This window comes from Zalophus californianus, chromosome 6 (genome assembly GCF_009762305.2).
Source record: "Zalophus californianus isolate mZalCal1 chromosome 6, mZalCal1.pri.v2, whole genome shotgun sequence".
In the NCBI taxonomy this organism is placed as follows: domain Eukaryota; kingdom Metazoa; phylum Chordata; class Mammalia; order Carnivora; family Otariidae; genus Zalophus; species Zalophus californianus.
The window spans coordinates 103,863,842-103,886,603 of NC_045600.1; the positions used below are offsets into that span (position 1 = coordinate 103,863,842).

Consider the following 22,762-nt stretch of genomic DNA (forward strand, 5'->3'; position numbering starts at 1 on the left):
GGTGCCCCAGAATTCAGGATTTTTTGGAATAGATTTTGCTTTAAGTTCTTTCTTTGTTCATTTCTACAAAGTCATCAGTTAATACTGTTTTCTTAGAGTAAATGAGGAAACTTAATGGGGAAACTCAAAGCAATTTCTTGAGAAATTGAAAGATCACATTTAAAAAATTCACATGTAGGTTTTATAGAACTTTCTTTACAGTCCTAGTAAATTCTTTTGTTTTTTCTTTCTTCTTTCTCTCTCTCTCTTTTTCTTTTCTTTTCTTCCTTTCTTTCTTTCTTTTTCCTTCTTTCTTCTTTTTAAAATAATTTTATTCCCTTCCTTTTAAAATAGTAACATTGAGCAGTTTTGCTGTTATTTCAAAGAACTGCCCGCTGTGGAGTTAAGGAATGGGAAAACAGCAGGAAGGCGAACATACCACACCAGGAGCCAAGGGGATAACAATGTGTGAGTTCTAAGAATATATCCTTTCTGGCTTTGAGATACAAAACAAGGGACTCTTATTGGTGATTTCCATTGTATTATGTGAGTTCATAGGCACATGCATTTTAAAACACTCTTCTTCTAAAACCTGGGTTTAACTGTCTAGCTAATGATCTTAATAATTGTTGGAATTCTTTTATTTCTATTTACCTAATAGGAGAATAAATTTAGCTCTCTACATATTAAGTCTTTGTGGATTTGAGCTCTAAAATTGACATCTGTATATGAAACACAGTTCTAGGTGTAGACCAGCATGAATATCATTAGTCTTTGTGAATTGATTTGTCTTACAGTGTTAGATAAATCTGTTTTGGAAAATAAAATTAATTTGTAGTCATCAAATTAATTATGGGGCAATATAGCCAATTTTTAGTTGATATGGAGAGGGAAAAATTGACAAATGATTATTGAGAACCAATATGTATGCAAATTCAGTGCAGCTGTGCTCCATTTGATGTTCAGAAGATCTATATTATGATTGTAATGGGCAGAGTTTTTTTCATATCTTAACGTTACTGAAATAAGGCTCTGATTTATAATTTGTGTATGTGTTTATATATATGTGTGTTTGTATGTGTGTGTATATATACATATATATGTACATATATATGCACATATATTTTTTTTAAAGAGAGCGAGCACACATATGCATAAGCTGGGGCGGGGAAGGGCAGAGTGAAAGAGAGAATCCCAAGTAGCTCCAGGCCCAGCGCAGAGCCCAACACAGGGCTCAGTCTCATGACCCTGAGATCATGACCTGAGCTGAAACCAAGTCGGATGCTTAACCGGCTGAGCCACCCAGGTGCTCCTAATTTGTATATATTTTAATGTAATGTTTTTTCTGCCAGCCCATCCCAGCTCCCATACACCCCATCCCCACACATTCTGAAAAGCCATTTTATAATCTGACATTGTTCTGCCTAAGTGACTCAGGGAGATTAGGATAGAACATATTAGAATAGTATGCAGTATGGATAGAGCCAAAATACCAGGGAACTTTAAAGCCAGGCATTGGAGTAGGGATGGAATCATACCACAACAATTGATATCTTAAGAGTTTGCTTTAGTAGCAGCATATAGGATGAACTGGAAAATGCCTGCATTCAAGGAGACTTCACACTTTATAGTAGCTGGGTTGGATGAGACAGCAGTGAAGTAAGGAAGAAAAAAATACATCTTCACAGAAGTTAAGAGGAGAATTAGTAGTATTTGATGCGTTAGTGTCATTTAGGGTTTAGTTACAAACTGCAGAAATTGGCTCTGGCCATTTTAGGCCGAAAAAGAACTTAATGCAGGTCTGTTGGTAAGCTGTTACTGGATGGGTGGAAAATCAGGTCTGGAATCTAGACATCCAGGACCATTGCTGCACTTACCCCATGGAACTCTATCCCATAAGGATATCACTGCTTCCATAACATCACTGACCCATGACAACACACTGCCCAGTGTGTGACACCAAAGTTCTTATTACCAGCACTGTTAGAGTGGGTGCTGGGTGAATGCTGCTGTTATTGCTGCCCCTGCACTCCAGATGATGCTCTTTGTCACCAGAAAGGATTTGTCACTGCCTCAGCTTTGCATCACTAACTTCTGCTTCAAATAGGCAGAACTCAGGCCATGTACCTGAGCCCTGGCTGCAAGGGGGTTTGAGACAGCAAGTATCTGGCCTTTCCAGCTTCCATAGTGGGAGGCAGTCTCTTAACCAAGACTCTTAAGGTGGGGAATTCCTCAAATACAGGGAGAGGGTTCAGGTACTAGGAAGTAAAAAATATGATCTGTATCTTAGGGACCTACTGGATGACAGGGGTTGAGCAAGGAGTTATTGAGATTCTCTGAGATATCAATCAGGTATTTGTGAGTATGGTATTGTATTGACATACAGATATTAAAGTTGTTTGGAGATGTTTCAGTTTAGTTAGTTATTGGAGGTATTTCATTCTAGCTACATACATAGAAAAAATTAATAGTGACTTAAACATCCATTGTTTATTTTCTCATGTAAAAGCTGGAGATTATCCATCTAGGGCTGTTTGCCACAATCATCAGGCTCCTCCTAGCTTTCTGTTCCACCAACCCTAGTGTAGGGCTGTCGTCCACATAGCTCAGAGTGATGCTGGAGTACCACCATTTCGTCCTTCCAACTAGAAGGAAGAAGGAAGGGGTTAATGAGGACTATTTCTCTTTAAGGGAATTTCTCAGAAGTTGAACACACTCAAAGTTTTTTATTCCAGAAGTTCTTTTGCCGAGCAAAAATGGAAAGTTCTGTTTCTATGAGAGAAGAGAAGAATGGGTATTGGAGGATTGTAGAGAGAGTATAGAGAGCAGCTTTAGTGCACATTGAGTTTGAAGTGACGAGGACATCCAGGAGAAAATTCATCTTGGAAACTGGAGAAACCTGACTAAAAGTGGTCGCGAGAAAATCTGGCTTTCAGATTTGGATTTGGAAGTCCTGGTATAGAGTTGAGTATTGAAACTTTGTGTCCAGCTGAACTGTCTGAGGCAGAGATGAACAGATGGTCACTCGCTGAGGTCTGGGAAGTGTTCCTTGTGAGGGGCAAGAAAGAAAACTGCAGGAAATGGAGAAAGAGAATCTGTTACTTGTTTTAAGTTTTTTAAAAATGTACATTTTAAAGTAATTTGGTTTGTATCTATTGCTTTATTCTACAAGTATGGCATTACTTTGGCACAAAGTTCACCATATAGTTAAAAACTAGTCTTGTCTGTAATTACTGCAATTTATGTGGGTTTTTGAGATGCTCTTACTTAACTGTCAGAGTTAGTTTAGAAGAAGCCAAACCCTTTTTATGTTTATATTTTTTATTATGAATTGTAGACAGTTGGACATTATGTATTGAAACAGTAGCCTCTCTCTAATGCCAGCGGTATCATCCCTTCTTCTTTTCCAGGTCTTTAGTGGAAGAGTTCAGAAAGACACTCTGTGCTTTATGGCAAGGTAGCCAGACTGCATTTAGCCCAGAGTCCTTATTTTATGTTGTTTGGAAGATTATGCCAAATTTTAGGTAAGTATTACTTAAGAATATTTAAAACATTAATATTAGTCTTTATGCTGTTCCTGGAACAGTTTCCTATGAAATGGTGGTATTCTAAATAATAAGAAGGTATTTATTAAAGACTGGTTTTATTTTATTTTTTTATTTTTATTTTTTTAGAGTGGGGGAGCGGGGAGGAGGGTTTGGGAGAGGGGCAGAGAGAGAATCTTAAGCAGTCTCCACGCCTGGCGCACAGCCCAACGTGGGGCTCAATCCCACAACCCTAAGATCATGACCTCAGCCGAAATCAAGAGTCGGATGCTTAACCAACTCAGTCACCCAGGTGCCCTTTTTGTGTTGTTTTTAAAAGGAGAAGAACGGCAATTGGATCATTTGACTAGACAAATGTGTGTGTTTAAATAATACATAGACATTAACAATGTCTTTAACAAATGGTAGGATATTTTGTTCTAAAAACAAAGCCCTTATAAGTAACTTACATGCCCTTGTAAATAATTTAGGAACACATACTGGACAAAATTCCATTCTTTCAAAATCTTATGATGATCATACACCATCATACACCATCTTGTTATTTCAACTAAAAAAACATCCAAATGTAATCTGTAGAAATCTGTGGTCTGAAATTCACTGTTCTGGGCTGGGTTCTGAAGTCAGGTCTGTTGGGATTCAGTTTGCAAAAGGTAGCTGGACCACATCCTAATGTGGCTCTAGAGTCACTGTGTTTTCCTTGCTCTCTCTATAGCATCACTTGAGGAGGGAAACAGCCTTGCTGTCAGAGGAATCTGCCTCTTCTCCTAGGTTAGTCCTCTCGGTAGGGATGCAGGTAACAGCAGATTTGAGGCACTGCAGGTGTTCGACAACAGCCTTTGCCACCTTCTGATTTTGTCCTTCTGAAGCAGGTCTGTGCTCTTGCTAGTCAGGAGTTTGTACATCCCTCTCTAATGTACATCCCTCTCCTTTTGAAAAAAACAAAAACAAAAATACCCAGCATGCTGTATGTAGTAAGACTTAGTAGTTTATCTTGCTCTATTGCCTAATAGTGATTTAGATATATTAGTAGTATAGAAAAATGTTTAAAAGGTAGCACTGGGTGTTATACGCAAACAATGAATCATGGAACACTACATCAAAAACTAATGATGTAATGTATGGTGATTAACATAATATAATTCAAAAAAAGGTAATAACCTCAAAGAACTGACATTTGTTGCCTTACTCGAGAAGTCTAGCCTTGAGGATCTGATGTGAGTGACTGTTGTTACCCCTGCTCTTTATTTTGACGGAAACTTCTTTTATATATTGTGACATTTAAATTTCCTCTTAGAAGAGACTAATTTTGCAAGGATTTTAAAGTTTCTTGACTCCCAAGTAGGAAAGGTGGAAATGACTGCTAAGTTACCACTAACCAGGTTTGGACTTAATATAACATTTCTAATATAGTCTCCTAGTTAGACTCTTGATAGGGACTTTAGTCTTTGTGTTTTATTATTATATAAAATTAGTTTCTATTTATTGAATGCTATGTGTCTAGCACTTTAGGCCTTTTATATCTGATCTTCATTAAAAAACACAACCACAAAATTCCCATCAAGGTAGGAAGTGTTAACTCCATTTTAAAAAAGACAAAACAGAGAGAGGAGGAAGAACTTGTTCAATCTTACACATCTAGTAGGTGTTAGGATCAGAGTTAGGACTCAGGTCTTTGTGGAATTGGTAAAGAATAGATGTGTCAGCAGTCATTTGTCCACATGCCTGAGTGAAGCCTACCAACTCACTTTATACTGTTCTGCTTGGTTCCCATGGTGATTCAGGTCCTTTATTCTTAAGCGGGAGTTTAGAAACTGTATGAAACTTTTATTCAATAGAATTCTACTTTTCCTCAAAATCTGCCCACATCTCTGCCCTTTATATAAAGTTTCTATAGCCCAGCTGTGAGCATGATTTAATTTTTAGCTGCTTAATTTTGCCCATTCTGTATCCTTAGCAATGAAAGGAAAAGACTCTTGGAGAAGGTGACCAAGTTGAGTTTCTGGAGTGATTCCTAATTCACATGAACTCTTAGATTCCTTAGTGACTGATGGGAGTAGAATGCCTGTGTATTCTTAGCAAGGCTTTCTCAGTTTCACAGTAATTGAGCTTGGTCCCCATTTTCTTGTAATCGACGAATAATTTTCTCTTGATTAGATCTAGATCTTGAGATTGGGATAAAGCTTAAGTGTAAGGTCACTGCACAACACCCAGGGGTGAGGCAGGGAGATGTAGGGCTTTCTTCCTATAGCTGGTACTCGTATTAGGTATGCAGGGTAAAGTTCCTGTAACGTGGCCTGCCTGTGTGGAAGTGCCATGAGTCTTGAACTATGTTTCTGTTATATTTATGATCACAAAATAAATTTTATTTATTTATTTATTTATTTATTTATTTATTTTAAAGATTTTATTTATTTGACACAGGGAGACACAGTGAGAGAGGGAACACAAGCAGGGGGGAGTGGGAGAGGGAGAAACAGGCTTCCCGCCAAGCAGGGAGCCTGATGTGGGGCTCTATCCCAGGACCCTGGGATCATGATCCGAGTCAAAGGCAGATGCTTAACCACTAAACCACCCAGGCGCCCCCCCTCCTTTTTTTTAAAGATTTTATTTATTTGACAGAGACACAGTAGGAGAGGAAACACAAGCAGGGGGGAGTGGGAGAGGGAGAAGTGGGCTTCCTGCCGAGCAGGGAGCCTGACAAAATAAATTTTTAAAAGGGGTTAGAAAGCCCATTTTCCTTGATTAACCTATGACAAGGTCTGGGGAATTTGATCACTTGGAATGAAATATGAGGACTCTGAAATACACATGCATGTGGAAGTAGGAACAACTTTCTTTTTTTTTTTTAAAGATTTTATTTGAGAGAGAGAATAAGAGAGAGAGCACATGAGAGGGGGGAGGGTCAGAGGGAGAAGCAGACTCCCTGCTGAGCAGGGAGCCCAATGCGGGACTTGATCCTGGGACTCCAGGATCATGACCTGAGCCGAAGGCAGTCGCCCAACCAACTGAGCCACCCAGGCGCCCAGGAACAACTTTCATTCATTAAGTAATGCAAAAAAAAAAAAAAAATACATATATATATATATAGTAAATATAATCAACAGCTTTTGTGTAGAAACCACCAAAACTATTCTTTCTTTTTTCCCACTCAAACCAAAAGCCAATTACCCAGCAGTATAAACTTTTGCCAAAGTTTGGCCTTTCCAACATGCATATCTACTTACCACACTTCTTACGGCTTCCTAGTATGCCCTGCTTTTCCTGTCCCTTTCCTTTTCAGAAAAGTAACTTAAAAGTTTATGGTGTTGTTCGTTTTTTTAAGATTTTATTTATTTCAGAGAGAGAGCACATACTAGTAAGCAGAGGGGCAGAGTGGGATGGGCAGAGGGAGAGGGAGAGAATCTCAAGCAGACTACACACTGCACTCGGAGCCCTATGTGGGGCCTGATCCCAGGACCCTGAGATCATGACCTGAGCTGAAATCAAGAGTGGACGCTCAACTGACCGAGCCACCCAGATGCCACTAAGTTTATGTTTTTTAAGTAGGTAAAATACAAATGGCTGAGAATTTCCAAAAGGTAAAGAAAGGATATACAATGAAAGTTTTTTTCTTTTACTTTATTTCCCAGCCCTTCATTTTGCTTTCTAGAAGCAGCCATATTTACTAGATTTTTGTTTATCCTTTTGTTGATATTCTGTGTGTGTGTGTGTGTGTGTGTGTATAATTTTAACATAAATGATAACATACTTTTTTCCTACTTTGAGGTAATTTGTACTAGTATCTAAATAACTTTCATTTTATGGCTGCATAATGTTATACTTTATGATTGTATCATGATTTATGTATAGTGGTTATATCAGTGGTTATCTAGGTTGTTTTTTACCTTTTGCTGTTCCAGACAGTGCTGCAGTGGATAGTCTCATACATGCATATGCACGGCTCTCAGAGAGTACTTGCTGGATCAAAACATATTTGCTTGGGGGTGCCTGGTTGGATCAGTTGGTAGAGCATGAGACTCTTGATTTCAGGGTCATGAGTTTGAGCCCCACATTGGACATAGAGATTACTTAAAAAAACAAAAAAGATACTTGCTTTTAATTTTGATAGTCTTTTCTGCTAGACTTTTTTTTTTTACTCTGCCTTCCTTAACATGATTTTGCCTTTTTGTCTCTGTATCTTTGTCATGTTTGTCCTGTGGGATTTGCCTTGACCTCTGTCTCCTTCTTTAACTTCAAGGTCCAGCTTAATGCTAACTCTCTAGGAAAATCTCTTGATAATTCAAATTGGGTCATGTTATTTATTCCCTTCTCATATCATTTATGCGCTATTTCTACTTTCACATAAACTTGATTTAATATATTTGCTTTAACTTCCCAAGGGGTTTACTTTAGTTTTGTTTTTATCAGTTCTTACTGTAATTAATGTTTAAAAATGATGGGTGAATAAATTCCTAAAACCTTCTTATTTCTACTAGCTATTCTACTTGGCTTTGTAGAAAATATAAAAGATCTTTGTGGACAACAGATGGGTCTCTGCATGTGATATCTTAATAATTTTTCTAGGTATACTGTTGATATTTTATAATTAAGTGAAATTTTGAAGCTCTGGATTGTATAATTGGGAATTATCATAATTTATAATTAAATTTATAATATAATTCTGTCTAAGAATTTTGCAGTTGTATGTTTTTTGTGTGTTTGTAAACAAAAACAGTTATTTGTCATTTTCATTTTCTGGTGTTTTTGTCTTGGAGAAACTCAGCTGTGGTTGATGCCACAAAATGGAGAGGAATGGTTAAATTTAATTGATTTTGGTATTATACACAATTTGGACAAAACAACAATTTGGAATTCTTTTATGAATGTTAAAGGCATTTTTTTTTCGGGGCACCTGGGTGGCTCAGTTGGTTAAACCGCTGCCTTCAGCTCAGGCCATGATCCCAGGGTCCTGGGATCGAGCCCCACATTGGGCTCCCTGCTCATGCAGGAAGCCTACTTCTCCCTCTGCCTGCCGCTCCCCCTGCTTGTGCTCTCTCCCTCTTTCTCTCTCTCTCTCTCGCTCTCTCTGTGTGTCAAATAAATAAATAAAATATTTTTTAAAAAAGTATTTTTTTCTTAAAGATATCTTAAAAATAAGAACAGAGCCTAAAATTATAGTGTGTCATAGGTATTTTAGAAGTTTGTTCTAGAATGATAAAATTTGATAGGCATATCCTGTTCCTGATTGGTCTTTCCATCTTATACATTATGTACTGGTACTGCCAGAACACAGAGAATAGTAATGCACAGGTGTATGTCACAGTTAGGTGTGTTGGCATCATACAAGTACTTGTGTGTGCCTGCATTCTGGGGTATCTGATTCAGTATTTGGATTGTCTGCTTTTCACACTTAACAAAGTAACATTTTCTTTCATCATTCTCCATTGGGACATTTCTTTGTAAGATTTGGGTAAATACAGCTTGTCTCCTTGTGCCAAAAATCGTGAAGAAACGGTTGCCCCGTACCTCTACACATTGTGTTTCAGCAACATCCCTCTTTCTTGGCCCCTCGTTCAGAAGGGGTTCTTCATGATCTTTTGGGCTTTTATAGTTGCAGTGTGCTCTCCAACCATTATTTCTCACAGCATCTTTATGACACAGAGTTTCTGTAAGTATTAAGAAGGAGGTAATCTTTACCTAAGGTTACAAACAAGTTAAGGTAAGAAACAGTATTAAAATTGGAGCCACTATTATTTTCCTGTCTTCTTTTCTGTCTTCATTCCAGTCTGTCACAGAGATACCAGTTGGTTCTTTATAAATCCATTTCCTCACTGTTTCACCAGCACTTGTTTGGGTGGTATCACTGAGATAATTTGTATACAAAACATAAACATTGAACCTAAATGTGAGGAGTGTTCCTTTTACATGATTACCAAGGAAGAGAGACCTAAGTTGACTACCAACAAAATTCTGAGCTCCGGGGCGCCTGGGTGGCTAAGTCATTAAGTGTCTGCCTTCGCCTCAGGTCATGATCCCAGGGTCCTGGGATCGAGTCCCACATCGGGCTCCCTGCTCCACGGGAAGCCTGCTTCTCCCTCTCCCACTCCCCCTGCTTGTGTTCCTGCTCTCGCTATCTCTCTCTCTCTCTGTCAAATAAATAAAATCTTTAAAAAAAAAATTCTGAGGCTCCGGATTGCATAATTGGGAAATAATTGAAAAGATAACTGAAGTTTGTGGAATTTAACTTACTAAACAGTATTTTAAGGTTTTCAGATAAGTCAGTGAAGCTATTATTTAAAAATAGAGTTGTAAATGTCTGTTTAGTCAGAATCAGAAAAATTTCCTAGTCTTAGAAGAAGCTGACTTTGTGTTTTTTTGGTAAAGACCACAAATTGAAACGTACCTTTATAAAAAAGCTGAGTGTTCCATGATCTCATGTAGGTAAAAAATATATATATTTCTAATGGTAAAGGAAACAATAGAAAATAATGTTTTTTTTAAGATTTTTTATTTATTTGAGAGAGAGAGATTGAGAGAGAGCACAAGAGGGGGTAGGGTCAGAGGAAGAAGCAGACTCCCTGCTGAGCAAGGAGCCCGATGGCGGGACTCGATCCCGGGACTGTGGGATCATGACCTGAGCTGAAGGCAGTCGTTTAACCAACTGAGCCACCCAGGTGCCCTAATGTGTTTTGATATAAGAAAAGAGAATCAAAAGAGTCATGGTGTGGTTGGAAACATTCATGAATGTACATTAGGCAGATTGTTTTTTAAAAAGGGATGGATATGTATTTGCTGAAAGTGCAAATCAACATAACTACAAAGTACTGGTCTCATGATCCATTTTAGAAAAATAATTAGATAATAGTTTATTTTGGTGAGAAAATAAAACTATTTTTATATGTGATAGAATTTCAAATATGACCTAAGATACCTCTTACCTTTGAGTCAAAAAAATGGATGTTGTGATGAAAAAGTTTAAAGCACTCTGTAGATATGTAAAGGATCTAACAACTTTGAAAACTTTAGACTGAATTTTAACATTTTTTTTTATAGGAGTCTTAGAAGAACTACTTGAACATATATTGAGACTCAGTTGTTAAGTAGTTCAGAAAAAGTTACAGTGAAATGCTAAAGTGACTTCTGACTTAAGTTCCATTGGTTAGGTGGATGGTTTACATAATTTATGATTTCCACAAGAAATTTTAGGGAAAGGGGACAAATGTATATTGAGGGAAACTCTGGTTGAAAGACATCCATGGAACCATTGCCTGGAAGAGTGGTGGAAGTTTTGACTCAAGACCAAGCCAGAAAAACTTGTGATTTAAAAGATAAAGGGAACCTTCCATGTTGGCAGAATGTAGGCAGAAATCTTTTCTATCTATAGTTTTATCAAGTACTTTATGTGTATATCATTGCTTGATTTATTTTATCTACATAAACCTCTATAACCTTTAAGTGTGCCAATTTCATTTTCTGTCAGCCTTCACTTGTCATGGTCTGTATTATTGTAAGAATTCCATATAGGGGCGCCTGGGTGGCTTGTCAGTTAAGCGTCTGACTCTTGATTGCAGCTCAGGTCATGGTCTCAGGATCTTGAGATCGAGCCCCCAGTTGGGCTCTTCACTGGGCATGGAGCCTGTTTAATAAGTCTCTCTCTCCCTCTCCTCCTCCTCCCTTCCTTCCTTGGTGCTCGCTCTCTGAAAAAAAAAATTTTTTCCATATCCTTTCCTGTCTGAATGTAGTATAAGAAATAACCTAAGAATATGTTGTTGCTTATACTCAAGTTTTAGGCTAGAGCATAATTGTATATGAGTCAATGCATTTTTTAAAGTATTTATATGAAAAATATCTTTTGAATCAGAGATTAGGATCCAAGTATAGACTCTTTAGAAAGTTTTTCTTCCTTTCAGCCAGTGTTAAATTAGTATCTTTAAGTGTAAAAAATTGGTTTTAAATTCCTTATCTCTTATAAGGGTGGTTTATAAGACCAAGGTTTCTGGTGAGGGCAAGATATGACATTTTAACATTTGAGCATCTTTTGGAAAGGCCACGTGGGAGAGTGGGAAAACCAGAGTCCATCCCACCTCTGTTACTCTCTTGTAGGACTTAGGCATGACACGCACCCCTTCTCCTGCCCCTCAATTTTCTTCATCTCTAAAGTGAGGTCAGTTGAGATCACTACACCCCTGATTAGCTCTAATATTCTGTGTTTTCAGATTTGTTTTAGTAGAATTTTTTCTTGTAGAGAAATTTTCTTTGAAGAGAAATTTTTCTTGAAGAGAAAACCTGGCACAAGTGGGGATGAATGGTCAGGGAGCCTCACTGTGCTGAATGCAGGGCTGCAGCCCTTCGTAGCACTTTGCCTTCCTGCATGTTTGGCTGGGCGTGTGGAGCCTCCCCAGTGATGGCCTGCTTCTTTTTGCTTTAAGGGGTTATCAGCAACAGGATGCCCATGAATTTATGCGCTACCTTTTGGACCACCTGCACTTGGAACTCCAGGGCGGTTTCAATGGTGTTTCCCGCTCAGCAATTCTACAGGAGAATTCTACTCTATCTGCAAGTAACAAATGTTGCATGTAAGATGTAGTTTCCTTCTCTTTTTTTTAGGAGGACCTCAGACATTTCTGTTGGTGTTATTGTTTATTAGATTTATAATGGAAGGTGGAGAGTTTTCCTGGACTTTTGCTGAAACTTTTGTGTACTTGAATTTTATAACCAAGTGGACTAGCACAGGCCTCCTGCTTCCATACCAGAGGCATCTTGTACTTGCCTCTTGGTATAGTCCTAATTGTTTTTGGTATAGATCATTTTAAAAGTTGAGAAACAACAGCAAATATTTTGTACAGTTTAGCACTTGAAAATTCCCTGCCAAATGTATCAAATAATATTTGGGAAACTTAATTTTCTATACTAAAATAAAATAATTATATTTATTCACTAGAAACAAAGTTTTAAAAATATTTTGAATGTGAATTTTCCTAAAATATATTTGTTCTTTAATGAAATTGAAGCATTTGTAAGTTCTCAGAATTTTTCTTGCCTCTCAATATGAACAAATCAAACCTTTTAGATTGCTTTCCTAGGTACTAACACCCCAAAATATACATTGAGATTAGAAAGCTTATTTTGCTTGAGGTAGGGATGATTACTGTTATTTCAGTCTGATTTTAATTGTAGTCTCCTTTTGTTCAAATTTTTTGAAAAGTGTTGTTTTGACCTGTGCAGGAAAGGGATTTACAAGACAAACTCCCCAAAGACAGAAAGAAAAGAGTAAGTAATATATAGGGATCACCATATTGTATTGCCTTGCAGTTCACAAATCTGATTTAGTGTTAAGTTAGGGTCCTTTTAATGACAGAGCAGCCTCATCGCTCATCTGGCCGTATCAGAGAAGGGCAACCATTTGAATTGCTATATGTTTCAAAACGTTTGGCTCTCTAGGTCCTGATAACTATGGTTCCAATCAGAATCCAGTACAGAAGGGGAGGGATCTGTGACCTGGTAGAATTATTCTTGCTGTTAGCACCAAGTTAAAAGTAGTATTAAGTGAAAAATTCTGCTTTGTATTTTATGAGGCCTTTTATACACTTAATATTGAACTGGGCTCTATCAAGGATAGTCTGTGTGAAGTAAGAGGGTATATGTCTTTATTATTTTATGTGATGCCCAAGGCACCGTCATAGAGTCACATTGTGTAATAGTCGTAGGATGATACGGAAAACTCTAGTAACTAATGAGTTTTCCATATTAACCCATATCTTTTCATGATAGTTTAAAGAGTAGTAATTTTAGGTTCCATTAGTGAGATAGGAACAGAAAGAAAAAAATTATCATTACAGGATCCTAAGGATCATATTTGCTAAAACTACAAAAAAAGGTCTCCTATGCAATATCTGTGTTTACTTGTGTAAACACATCCAATGCTACTGAAGATAGGGATGGCAGATTAAATAAATGACAGATCTGTTCTTTTTAGTACATAGAAAACCATTACTGCTAATACAAAAGACCCTAGCAGTGTAAGAGTCTGTCCGAGTAACTGATATTTAAACACTCTTGGTATACAGTTATAATGAATGGGAAATCAATTTTGAAATCATTTATGGATCTTGTTTTCAGTCATTGTATACCTGACTTAATGCCATACACAGCAGGTAGCCAAGACTTGATGAGTATCCTTTTCTCAGAGGAAGAAATTATAAAGGAAGAACTACATTGAGTCTAAATGTACTACTTTTTACTAAAGCAGTTTCCATTGTAATTAAGGGCAGTATTGTATGTGAACATCAATATGAAAGGATCATAGTCCCTTGATTCCAGTAGTTTTTTTGGTGTGCCCTTGTTTATGACATAGTTCTTAAACCTGTACCCTGAAATGGCTGTTACATCAGATGGTTCCAATGCATTTTCCCTTTTTAATTTACTAAAGCTGTGTATCTTATGAACAGCTTTTTTTAAAAAAAGATGAAGCTGCAGTATATTTCTTTTGCCAGTAAAGAATGGAAGCCCTTTCCTGGAAAAGGAAGCAAACTTTTAAAATAATATAATTGCTTGAGTAGCTTTTGTCTGTCTCATCGTGGCAGTGGGTTTAATTTGGAGCAACTCAAAAAGTACAGTTCAGTGTATTAGGAGTATGATTGTTTGCAAGTGAGAGAAACCACCTCAGATTGCTGTAAGCAAAAAAAGAGCATTTACTGACTTTAAGTAACTACATACATAAGTGCACAAAGATTAATATGTTTGCTGTAGTACTATTAATGATAGCAAACAACAGAAACAACCTGGAAAACCATAATATATGGTTAAATGAAGAAAAGGAGCATAGTGTTAAGAGCTGTCTGACCCTGGACCAAGTTGGACCTCAGCTTCCTGGTCTGTAAAATGGGGATAATGGTATCTGCTTCATAGCTTTGTTTTGAGGATTAACTGATTTAATACATGGAAAGTACTTTGAATGGAGTTCGGCACAGAGTAAGTGCTGTTATAAGCGTTTGCTAATCATGCTTTCGTGGTACACTTTCTTGGTGGTTCTTGCGTCCAATCTGTTCATACTGTGGCATGCCAATCTGCTGTCAAAAAGGGTGAGGTACATGTTCAAGATACATACTTTGAAAAAAAGAAAAGCAGAAGGCGGGTGTGGTCCTAATTATTATGCTAATAAAAGAGCCTTGAAACAATTTAAGGGCTTTCTTTTTGGTAAACATCTGTCTCAGCACTGTAGAGATACACCCCATTTCATCTTCACACCAGGCCTCTGAGGTAGGTAGGTATTATTCCTGCTGAACATCTGATGAAGCTGAAGCACAGAGAAGCTAAGTAACATTAGGGCAGTTGGTTTTTTATCGTTCTTAAAGTGGTATATTCCTGATCTCAACAAGGAAATTTACAATATTGTTTTAAGTGAGCTTAAAAGGCTTATTGATAGTAATATCTAGCACTTCAACTGTGACGTCATGCCTCCACCAGTAATTACTAAATTGTATTAAATTTCTTTACCTCTTTTTCCCCAATCTGACAGCTGACCATCTAAAAAGTCTAAAACTGTCACTGAGCGAGGTTATTCAAAGTAAAGTAATTGAGAGCGTTCCCTATGAGAGGCCTTGCAAAAATTTATAAGGTGGTTTCTCTGAGTATAGGCATATGTATGTCATCTGTTTGTTAGTAATGGCAAATGTCCAGTCAGTGTTAGTGGCTCTTGGAGAAATTGGGATTGGAAGTGGGGCTGTGGAGAGGCCAGGGGCTTAAACCTTTTATCTAGTATACCTCTATATAGCTTTAAAGTTTTTGCATTATTTCATAATTTAAATAAAATTATTTATTAAATAAATGATATACATATTCCCCCCAAAGAAGTATGGCAGCTTTTATACATATTTATTTTAGTTTTTTTACTGATATATTTTCCTGTGTGGTGATTTTCTTTAGAAATGGAGCATCTACGGTTGTCACAGCTATATTCGGAGGTATTCTCCAAAATGAGGTTAACTGCCTCATATGTGGGACAGAATCTAGAAAGTTTGATCCATTCCTGGGTAAGACATATTTGGCATGTGGTGATATATTGTATTAAAATTTTAATGTTTCCTTTGAAAATTTAAGACAGTACGAGATAATTGTAAGAATACATCAGTTTTTGAAATTCTTTTCTAAGTGTCATACATGCCTTTAACAGCTATTTTCCTATTTCCTTTTAAGACCTTTCATTAGATATTCCAAGTCAGTTCAGAAATAAGCGCTCTAAGAATCAAGAAAATGGACCAGTTTGTTCATTACGAGGTAAAGATACTTTAATGTTGTAGAATTTTTATTCCCTCCGAAATAGCTGAATAGACTCAAACTCCATCCGTGTTTTTTTTTTTTAAAGATTTTATTTATTTATTCATGAGAGACAGAGAGAGGGGCAGAGGGAGTAGCAGGCTCCCAAGTAGCAGGGAGCCTGATGCGGGACTCGATCCCAGGACCCTGGGATCATGACCTGAGCCGAAGGCAGACGCTTAACCATCTGAGCCACCCAGGCACCCTGTGCTATGTTGTTAACTGAATGAATTTGCATTACTATTTAACATAGTCAAACCTGAATGTCTCTTCCTGTCAGAAAGAAAGAAAAAAAAAATTGGTGCCAGAGATATTAAGGCAAGCGTAAGATATTTCTCACTTTTAATACTGATTTTAAAATTCAGTGTCTGTAACAAACTGCTTCTGACTTAATGAGATAGAACATTCTGTGGATATCCCACTAGTATCCATAGGAGGAAAGAACACTCAGCTAAGTTTAATAAGTTATGGTGTTACTCTTTTCTATGATTAATAGTTTTAGAAATCTGTTGATGATACATCTGTTGGTTAAGCCTGAGGCTCTACTTTTAATTGAAAACTGAGATTTGGAACAAATTTTTTCCTTGATTAGTGTTAACTACCTTTGTGAAGGCAAAAAGACTGATCTTTGACCAGTCACTAAAGTGAGTAATTGTTCTTGTTGGTCATAAAATGAAACTAGGATAGGAAAAAGAAAGAGGGCCTAGTGTGTGTTCTATCATTAAGTAACTCTACACTGAAGGCAAGTAACGTAATTTCTACCCTGATCTGTCTGTTGACTAAAAGTAATTTTTTCTTCAACTGTTCCAGAGAATTTTGTCTTAAGGATTTATACACACACACACACACACACACACACACACACACACACACACACACACAGTCTTTTCCTATAGGAGATTCTCATTGGTCTAAAACTGCACTGTCCACTGTGGTGGTCACAGATGGTAAAATGTAAATTAAAATTAAAAATGCACTTAGTTTCACTAACCATATTTTAGGTGATCAGTAACCACAGGTGACTAGTGGCTATTGTATTGGACAGCACAGATGCAGAACATTTCCATTATTGCAGAAAGTTCTATCGGGCAGTACTATCCTAGAATCAAATTATTCTGCCGCTCACTTGTTCTTGGAAAAAAAAATTCTAGTAAAAATATAACTGTTGGGGGAGGGACAGGCAGAATTCTGTGTCACAGATGCATTGGGCAGCATTGGGCTTGTTAAAAGAGGAGTAGCAGAGGTCTTGCCTGTAGCCCCGTTCCTCAGGTAGTTTCTTGAAATCCCTCAGGGGTGGCTGTCAAATACACTGGACTACTGTAAGACAGGAAAATAACTCCATATATGAAAACATTTTGTAGATATTTTCAGTTCCCCACCTTTGCAACAGTGTTGATGGTCTCTTTTGAACAGGAGTACAGGAGAAATTTAAGGAAGCCCCATCCATTCCTCTTCCCTCAAAAAAGATGGTTTTGAAATACAGGTTTTGAAAATATCATGGTATACTTGGTATCAAATGTCAGATTATTTTCTCTTTATATTGATGGCATGAGAGTACAAGCTAACTTAATCATAAAACAAACATTTGATCATTTAGAGAGGAAAAGAGTGAGAGATTAGTAATTAGCCTCAAACCCTATAATCTAAACTGGATATGGCTTCATTTTATAATTTCTTCAAACATTCCTTAACACAAATATGGATATGTATTTGAACAATATTTCCTAAATAAAACTTAAGTCCAGATGATCTTTGGAATACCCAGAGCCACTGGTTTCTACAGGCTTCTTTCTTCCTTCTGCACTGTGTCCCCCCCATCCTGCATTGGTCATATAACATGGTTCTTATTGTCCCCTGTAGCATTTCACTTACTACCTATCCCAGAATGCTTTAATATTGAGAAACCTTACTTTCTTGAGATTGTCCAGGAGATTGTATGACATAGCTTAAGTGGTTGATTGGTACTACAAACAAGTGGTAAATGGCATTTGCCTTGCTTCCCAAGTCGTATTTTTCTTGGCATAGACTCACTGAAATTTGATGTGATTGGGATTTAGTTTCAGGGAGCCCAGACCATCCTGAGGGGTCTCGGGCTTGGCTGGAAACAGGTTTCCTGCATTCTCAGAGGGCTTTCCTTTGAATTTTCAGACTTGATTTTTATTTTGTTAAAGAGCTTACTGATTGGCTTAAAAAACTAGATGGTAGAGTCATTCTTTGTTTACCACTATTATCAATTAAGGGTACTACTTTTTTTGGACATCCAGAGTGTGATGAATTTTAGTTGATGTGCATTTCTTTATTAAACAGATGGAGTCATGATTACATTTTACATGCTTTAATGCAAGGATTACTTGTGTGCTTTTTGGAATGTTAATTGACAAGCTTAGTTTTCATTTAGAAAGGAAAGATGGTGAGAAAGATCCCTGGAATTTGAAATTATTTAAAAACATGCATATATTAGGAGAGGCTAAAATAATCCCAGTTCTAAAAGCTGACAAAGATACCATAAAAAAAGGAAAGATATTATTCTAGACCAAAGAGTCTGATATAAAATATTAGCTAATAGTAGAATCTAATACTGTGGTAAAATAACAGATCAAGTAGGATTTCTTCCAGCCATGTAGGACGCTATATCGGGAAAGAAGAATTTGCTCTGTCGAAGTCCTTCTAGCTGGACTAAGAACCAAGTTGACATGAGACAGATTAGGAGGAGAGTATCAGATTTAATTTCATATGTATGGGGAATCCACACAGACATGAAATTCTGAAGACCAGCAACATGAGGCTTCTATGAGCTAAGGAGAAGGGGTAGGAGTCTGAGGATACAAAGGGGAGAAAGACCATTAACAGGAAGGTGAGAGGAAATGTTTGGAGAATAAAGTTTGTCCTCTTAGGCAGGTAAGTTTCTTTGGTAAAGCGGAATCTCTTGTTAATAGTCACTTCTTGGTACAGGCTCTCCCTTGCAACGTAAATTTAGGCCATTGAGGGGGAAGGTAAAGAGCTTTTCCTGAATTTGTGGGGTTTTGTTTGCTTTTAACTCAAAATAATGTTCATGCCAAAGCGGCCCATTTGGGGTGTCCTGCCCTGGGCCCCTGCAGTTTCCTCCTCTGAAACTTACCTGAAATTTCACACATTAAAATTGAGCTGGCCGATTGTTTGGTCTTATTGAACCAGTCCTGGCCAAAAGTCAGTTGAGTCTCATTTCGGGAGGCAGTGATGCAAGTTAGGCCTAAGGTTCAAGCAATCAGGTATTAAATAAGAGGCATTTCTGTGGAAACAAAAACACTGGTTACTGATTGGATCAAATTATAAACCAGTTTCTGAATTTTGAGGGTAGTCAATCAAGATTTTTAGATGTTAAGCTTGAACCATCTTTAGTGCGCAGCGGCAGTCTGACTGATTTTCCTGGTTTGTAGTTCGAATGTCTCTGGTGATCTTTTTGAGTGGCCCACAGAGCAACAGGCATGAAGATTGCCTATATGAGAGCTGTTGTGGTGATTTCTCTGAAGTTTACATAAGTTTAGTTTGTAGGGCTTCTTAGTTCTCGGATAAATCCAACGTAGAAGGTTGGAAGAAAAATAAAAAACGTTACTTTGGAGAATTATAGTCAAGCATTGGAGGAAATTAGAAGAAATCAAGATCTAGTCCAGTTTCTAATGAACAGTATTACAGTTTATTATGTACTCAAATGTTACTGAAACCTATTTTCTCTATAATCAACCTTTATAGATAGCCAAATGAATACCAATTTGTTTGCAAAATGAGTGTGGCAAGAATAGCAGTTGATTAGGTAGATTCTTTAAAACCTGCTGGAACTTTTTCAAGATTGAAGTTTTAACAGCCTCTTGAGGCCAGAAGCCAAGCCAGATACTTGCCATCAGAACTTCTGCTGCAATACCTATAGATTTGGGTGAATTCCTCTCTGCTCGAGGTCTCCAAAGTATCCTGAGGTTCCTGTATTTGCCAGGGAGTGCGAACCTTTACTCATCTGGTAAGGCAGCTGGGAACTCTGTAAGCAGGGTAACAAACTGGTACTCTTGGGGGCTTTACTGGCTTCTTAAAGTCAACCTAGTTCCTTCAAGCTGTCTGGTCATAGCTGAGGTTATGCATCTCTCTCTCAAATAGGACATTCCAGTCAAAGCCTTGGTTACATAACAAATGTTTCCAATTGTGTCCTGTTATAAGGAGAACAGAATTGTATTGAACTTACGCAAATAAATATAAGAATACCTAGAGTTTCTGAATTCCGGAGAGTTCAGGTAGGGAAAAGGATAAACGTATATTTTGTTAAATTGCTCTAAGTCAGTTAGCTTAAGAGAAACAGTTTAAAATCTGGAAAAACAAAGCATTTTAGAAAGGCAGCAATGTTTTAAAAAGTCAAAGAACTAAAAAGGATAATTTTAAATTTTCAGTTCCATATTTTGCTTAAATCCAGTTTTTCCACTAGTTCAGAAATTCTTACCAGTTTTATGGTAAGAAATCAGTTTTATGAACTTAAGGCACATTTGCAATACCATCAGAGCAAAATAGTAACTGTATTAGAGTTCATTATGATGCAGTTGACAAGGAAATTTGGTTATTTTTGACTCCCAACATATAACAACGTACTAGGACATCAAGTTTCTAGGAGTTTTATACAATTTTAGAACACTTAACATATCTACATAAATATAATCTAAAAGACCTATCTGGAACACCTTAGATTATGGTCAAAAGACTTCATTTTAGGATCTGATTTTAGGAAATATGTTAAAAAAACATTGAACAGTTTGAACATTTGATTAACAGGATCACAGGTCATTATGAAACGATGTTTAACTACCTAACCAAAATGACAAAAGATTTCAAAAGGCAAAAATATAGAACCTTACATAATTGTGAGCAAAATTTAGCTTTAATATTAAGACTCAGTTTTCTTAAAGAATCAAAGACTTGATAAACAAATTATTTTGGCAAAACACAGAATCCTTGATTTCTAAACAGATAACTTTAAAGGAAAAGAAAGACATTGGTTTAGTTTTCTATTAAGAGATCTGTAATTTGTCCTTTTAACAAAAAAAATTTCAACTTTGCAGTGTATTTTTGATATTAAATATATCCTAATCTTAGCCAGTACTGATCACACATAAAATCCCTTTCCAAAGATTCCTTTTCCATAAACCTTGTGGAACTTTTTTTGATTAACGTGAGTTCTGTATTATAACTTTTTTTTAATGTAGTGTTCCATGATTCATTGTTTGTGCATAACACCCAGTGCTCCACGCAGAACGTGCCCTCTTTAATACCCATCACCAGGCTAACCCATCCCCCCACCCCCTCCCCTCTAGAACCCTCAGTGTGTTTGAGTCCATAGTCTCTCATCGTTCGTCTCCCCCTCCGATTTACTCCCCTTCATTTTTCCTTTTCTTAACATATATTGCATTATTTGTTTCAGAGGTACAAATCTGTGATTCAACAGTCTTGCACAATTCATAGCACTCACTATAGCACATACCCTCCCCAATGTCTATCACCCAGCCACCCCATCCTTCCCACCCCCCCACCACTCCAGCAACCCTCAGTTTGTTTCCTGAGATTAAGAATTCCTCATATCAGTGAGGTCATATGATACATGTCTTTCTCTCATTGACTTATTTCACTCAGCATAACACTCTCCAGTTCCATTCACGTCGTTGCAAATGGCAAGATCTCATTCCTTTTGATGGCTGCATAATATTCCATTGTGTATATATACCACATCATCTTTATCCATTCATCTGTCGATGGACATCTTGGCTCTTGGAACTTTATTTTTAACATTCAGCTCTTGTTCAGAGTTTTCCTCTCTTCAAAAAACCAGTTTCATTTTAGTACAAAATTATTTTCTTTTCCCTTAAAAAATGTATTTCTGTTCCTCATACCCTTTTCTACTAAAAATACTTTGTTCTTTCCTTGCATAGGGAATTGTTTCCCTTATTTCTAGTTTTTTTTAAAGATTTTATTTATTTGACAGAGAGCGAGAGCAGGAACACAAGCAAGCGGAGTGGGAGAGGGAGAAGCAGGCTCCCCGCTGAGCAGGGAGTCGGACCTGGGGCTCAATCCCAGGACTCTGGGAACCTAACCTGAGCTGAAGGCAGACCAGATGAGCCCACATTTTAACGGAATTTTACTTTAGAGGTAGACATTTATGTTTTAGTCTTCCTTTCCATCTTGTCAGGGGAGTCCCTAAGGCATGCTGTTGTAAGACAATTGAGAGCTCTCTATACAGAATGTTTTTCAATATAAGCAATTTAAAGACCATTGATGAATAATCTGTTCATAGCAACTCCAACCAGTAAGTCTTTTAATGGCTGAACCAGAGATGGAAGAGGCATCCAAAGAGGACATAGATGATGGCCCCCATGGCCTGTAAGTTTGCTCCCAAAATTAGTTTAAGAAAGCAAAGGCCTTCATTGCATAGGCAGGAAGGATGGTGAAAATGGAGTCTCTGGTCTCCCATGAAAATGCAAGAGATGTGCTGCAGAATTGGGGACTGTGTGTTGTTTAGCAGTGTACCTTGTTGCAAGGAAGTTTGGTTGAGGATAGTAAGTGAATTAGTGTCAATCTAACCTGTTCTGTGACCAACTTAGCTTTCATGAGAGTCTTGAGGTGGTGAGCGCTCTAGTAGCTTTTAAGTCCCTGATCTGTGTCCGCCAATTTGGGGGCTTTAGCTTCCAAGATGTCCCCTAGCAACAGTCTTTACCTTTTATGTGCACAAAGTGCATATGACAAATGACTATCTCTGGGAAGAAATGAACTCTACCAAATTTAACCAGAGACAATTTAATCAATTTAATAACTAACCCCAAGGAGGTAGGTTCCACAAATATTTTCTCCTGCCAATTTAAACGTAGCAAGAAAGAGAAAGGACTCTCACCACTCCTGCTCCTTTGGACTCTGCAGATAAAGATTCTGGGAGGTTG

The 22,762-nt window shown here is 37.4% G+C and overlaps 1 protein-coding gene across 8 annotated transcripts in view; it reads left to right on the top strand.

Annotated features, from left to right (window-relative positions):
- The window catches only part of USP3 (ubiquitin specific peptidase 3), a 105,107-nt gene that overhangs the window by 57,730 nt on the left and 24,615 nt on the right, over window positions 1-22,762 (top strand). For 5 of the 8 annotated variants that reach the window (XM_027569215.1, XM_027569211.1, XM_027569218.1 and 2 more), the window contains 6 exons: window positions 334-447; window positions 3,390-3,503; window positions 11,936-12,082; window positions 12,732-12,776; window positions 15,432-15,538; window positions 15,702-15,782. In XM_027569215.1, coding sequence (XP_027425016.1) covers window positions 334-447; window positions 3,390-3,503; window positions 11,936-12,082; window positions 12,732-12,776; window positions 15,432-15,538; window positions 15,702-15,782 — 608 coding nt within the window. The remainder of the gene's footprint in view (window positions 1-333; window positions 448-3,389; window positions 3,504-11,935; window positions 12,083-12,731; window positions 12,777-15,431; window positions 15,539-15,701; window positions 15,783-22,762) is intronic. The other 3 variants (XM_027569213.1, XM_027569212.1, XM_027569214.1) reach the window with 3 other exon arrangements.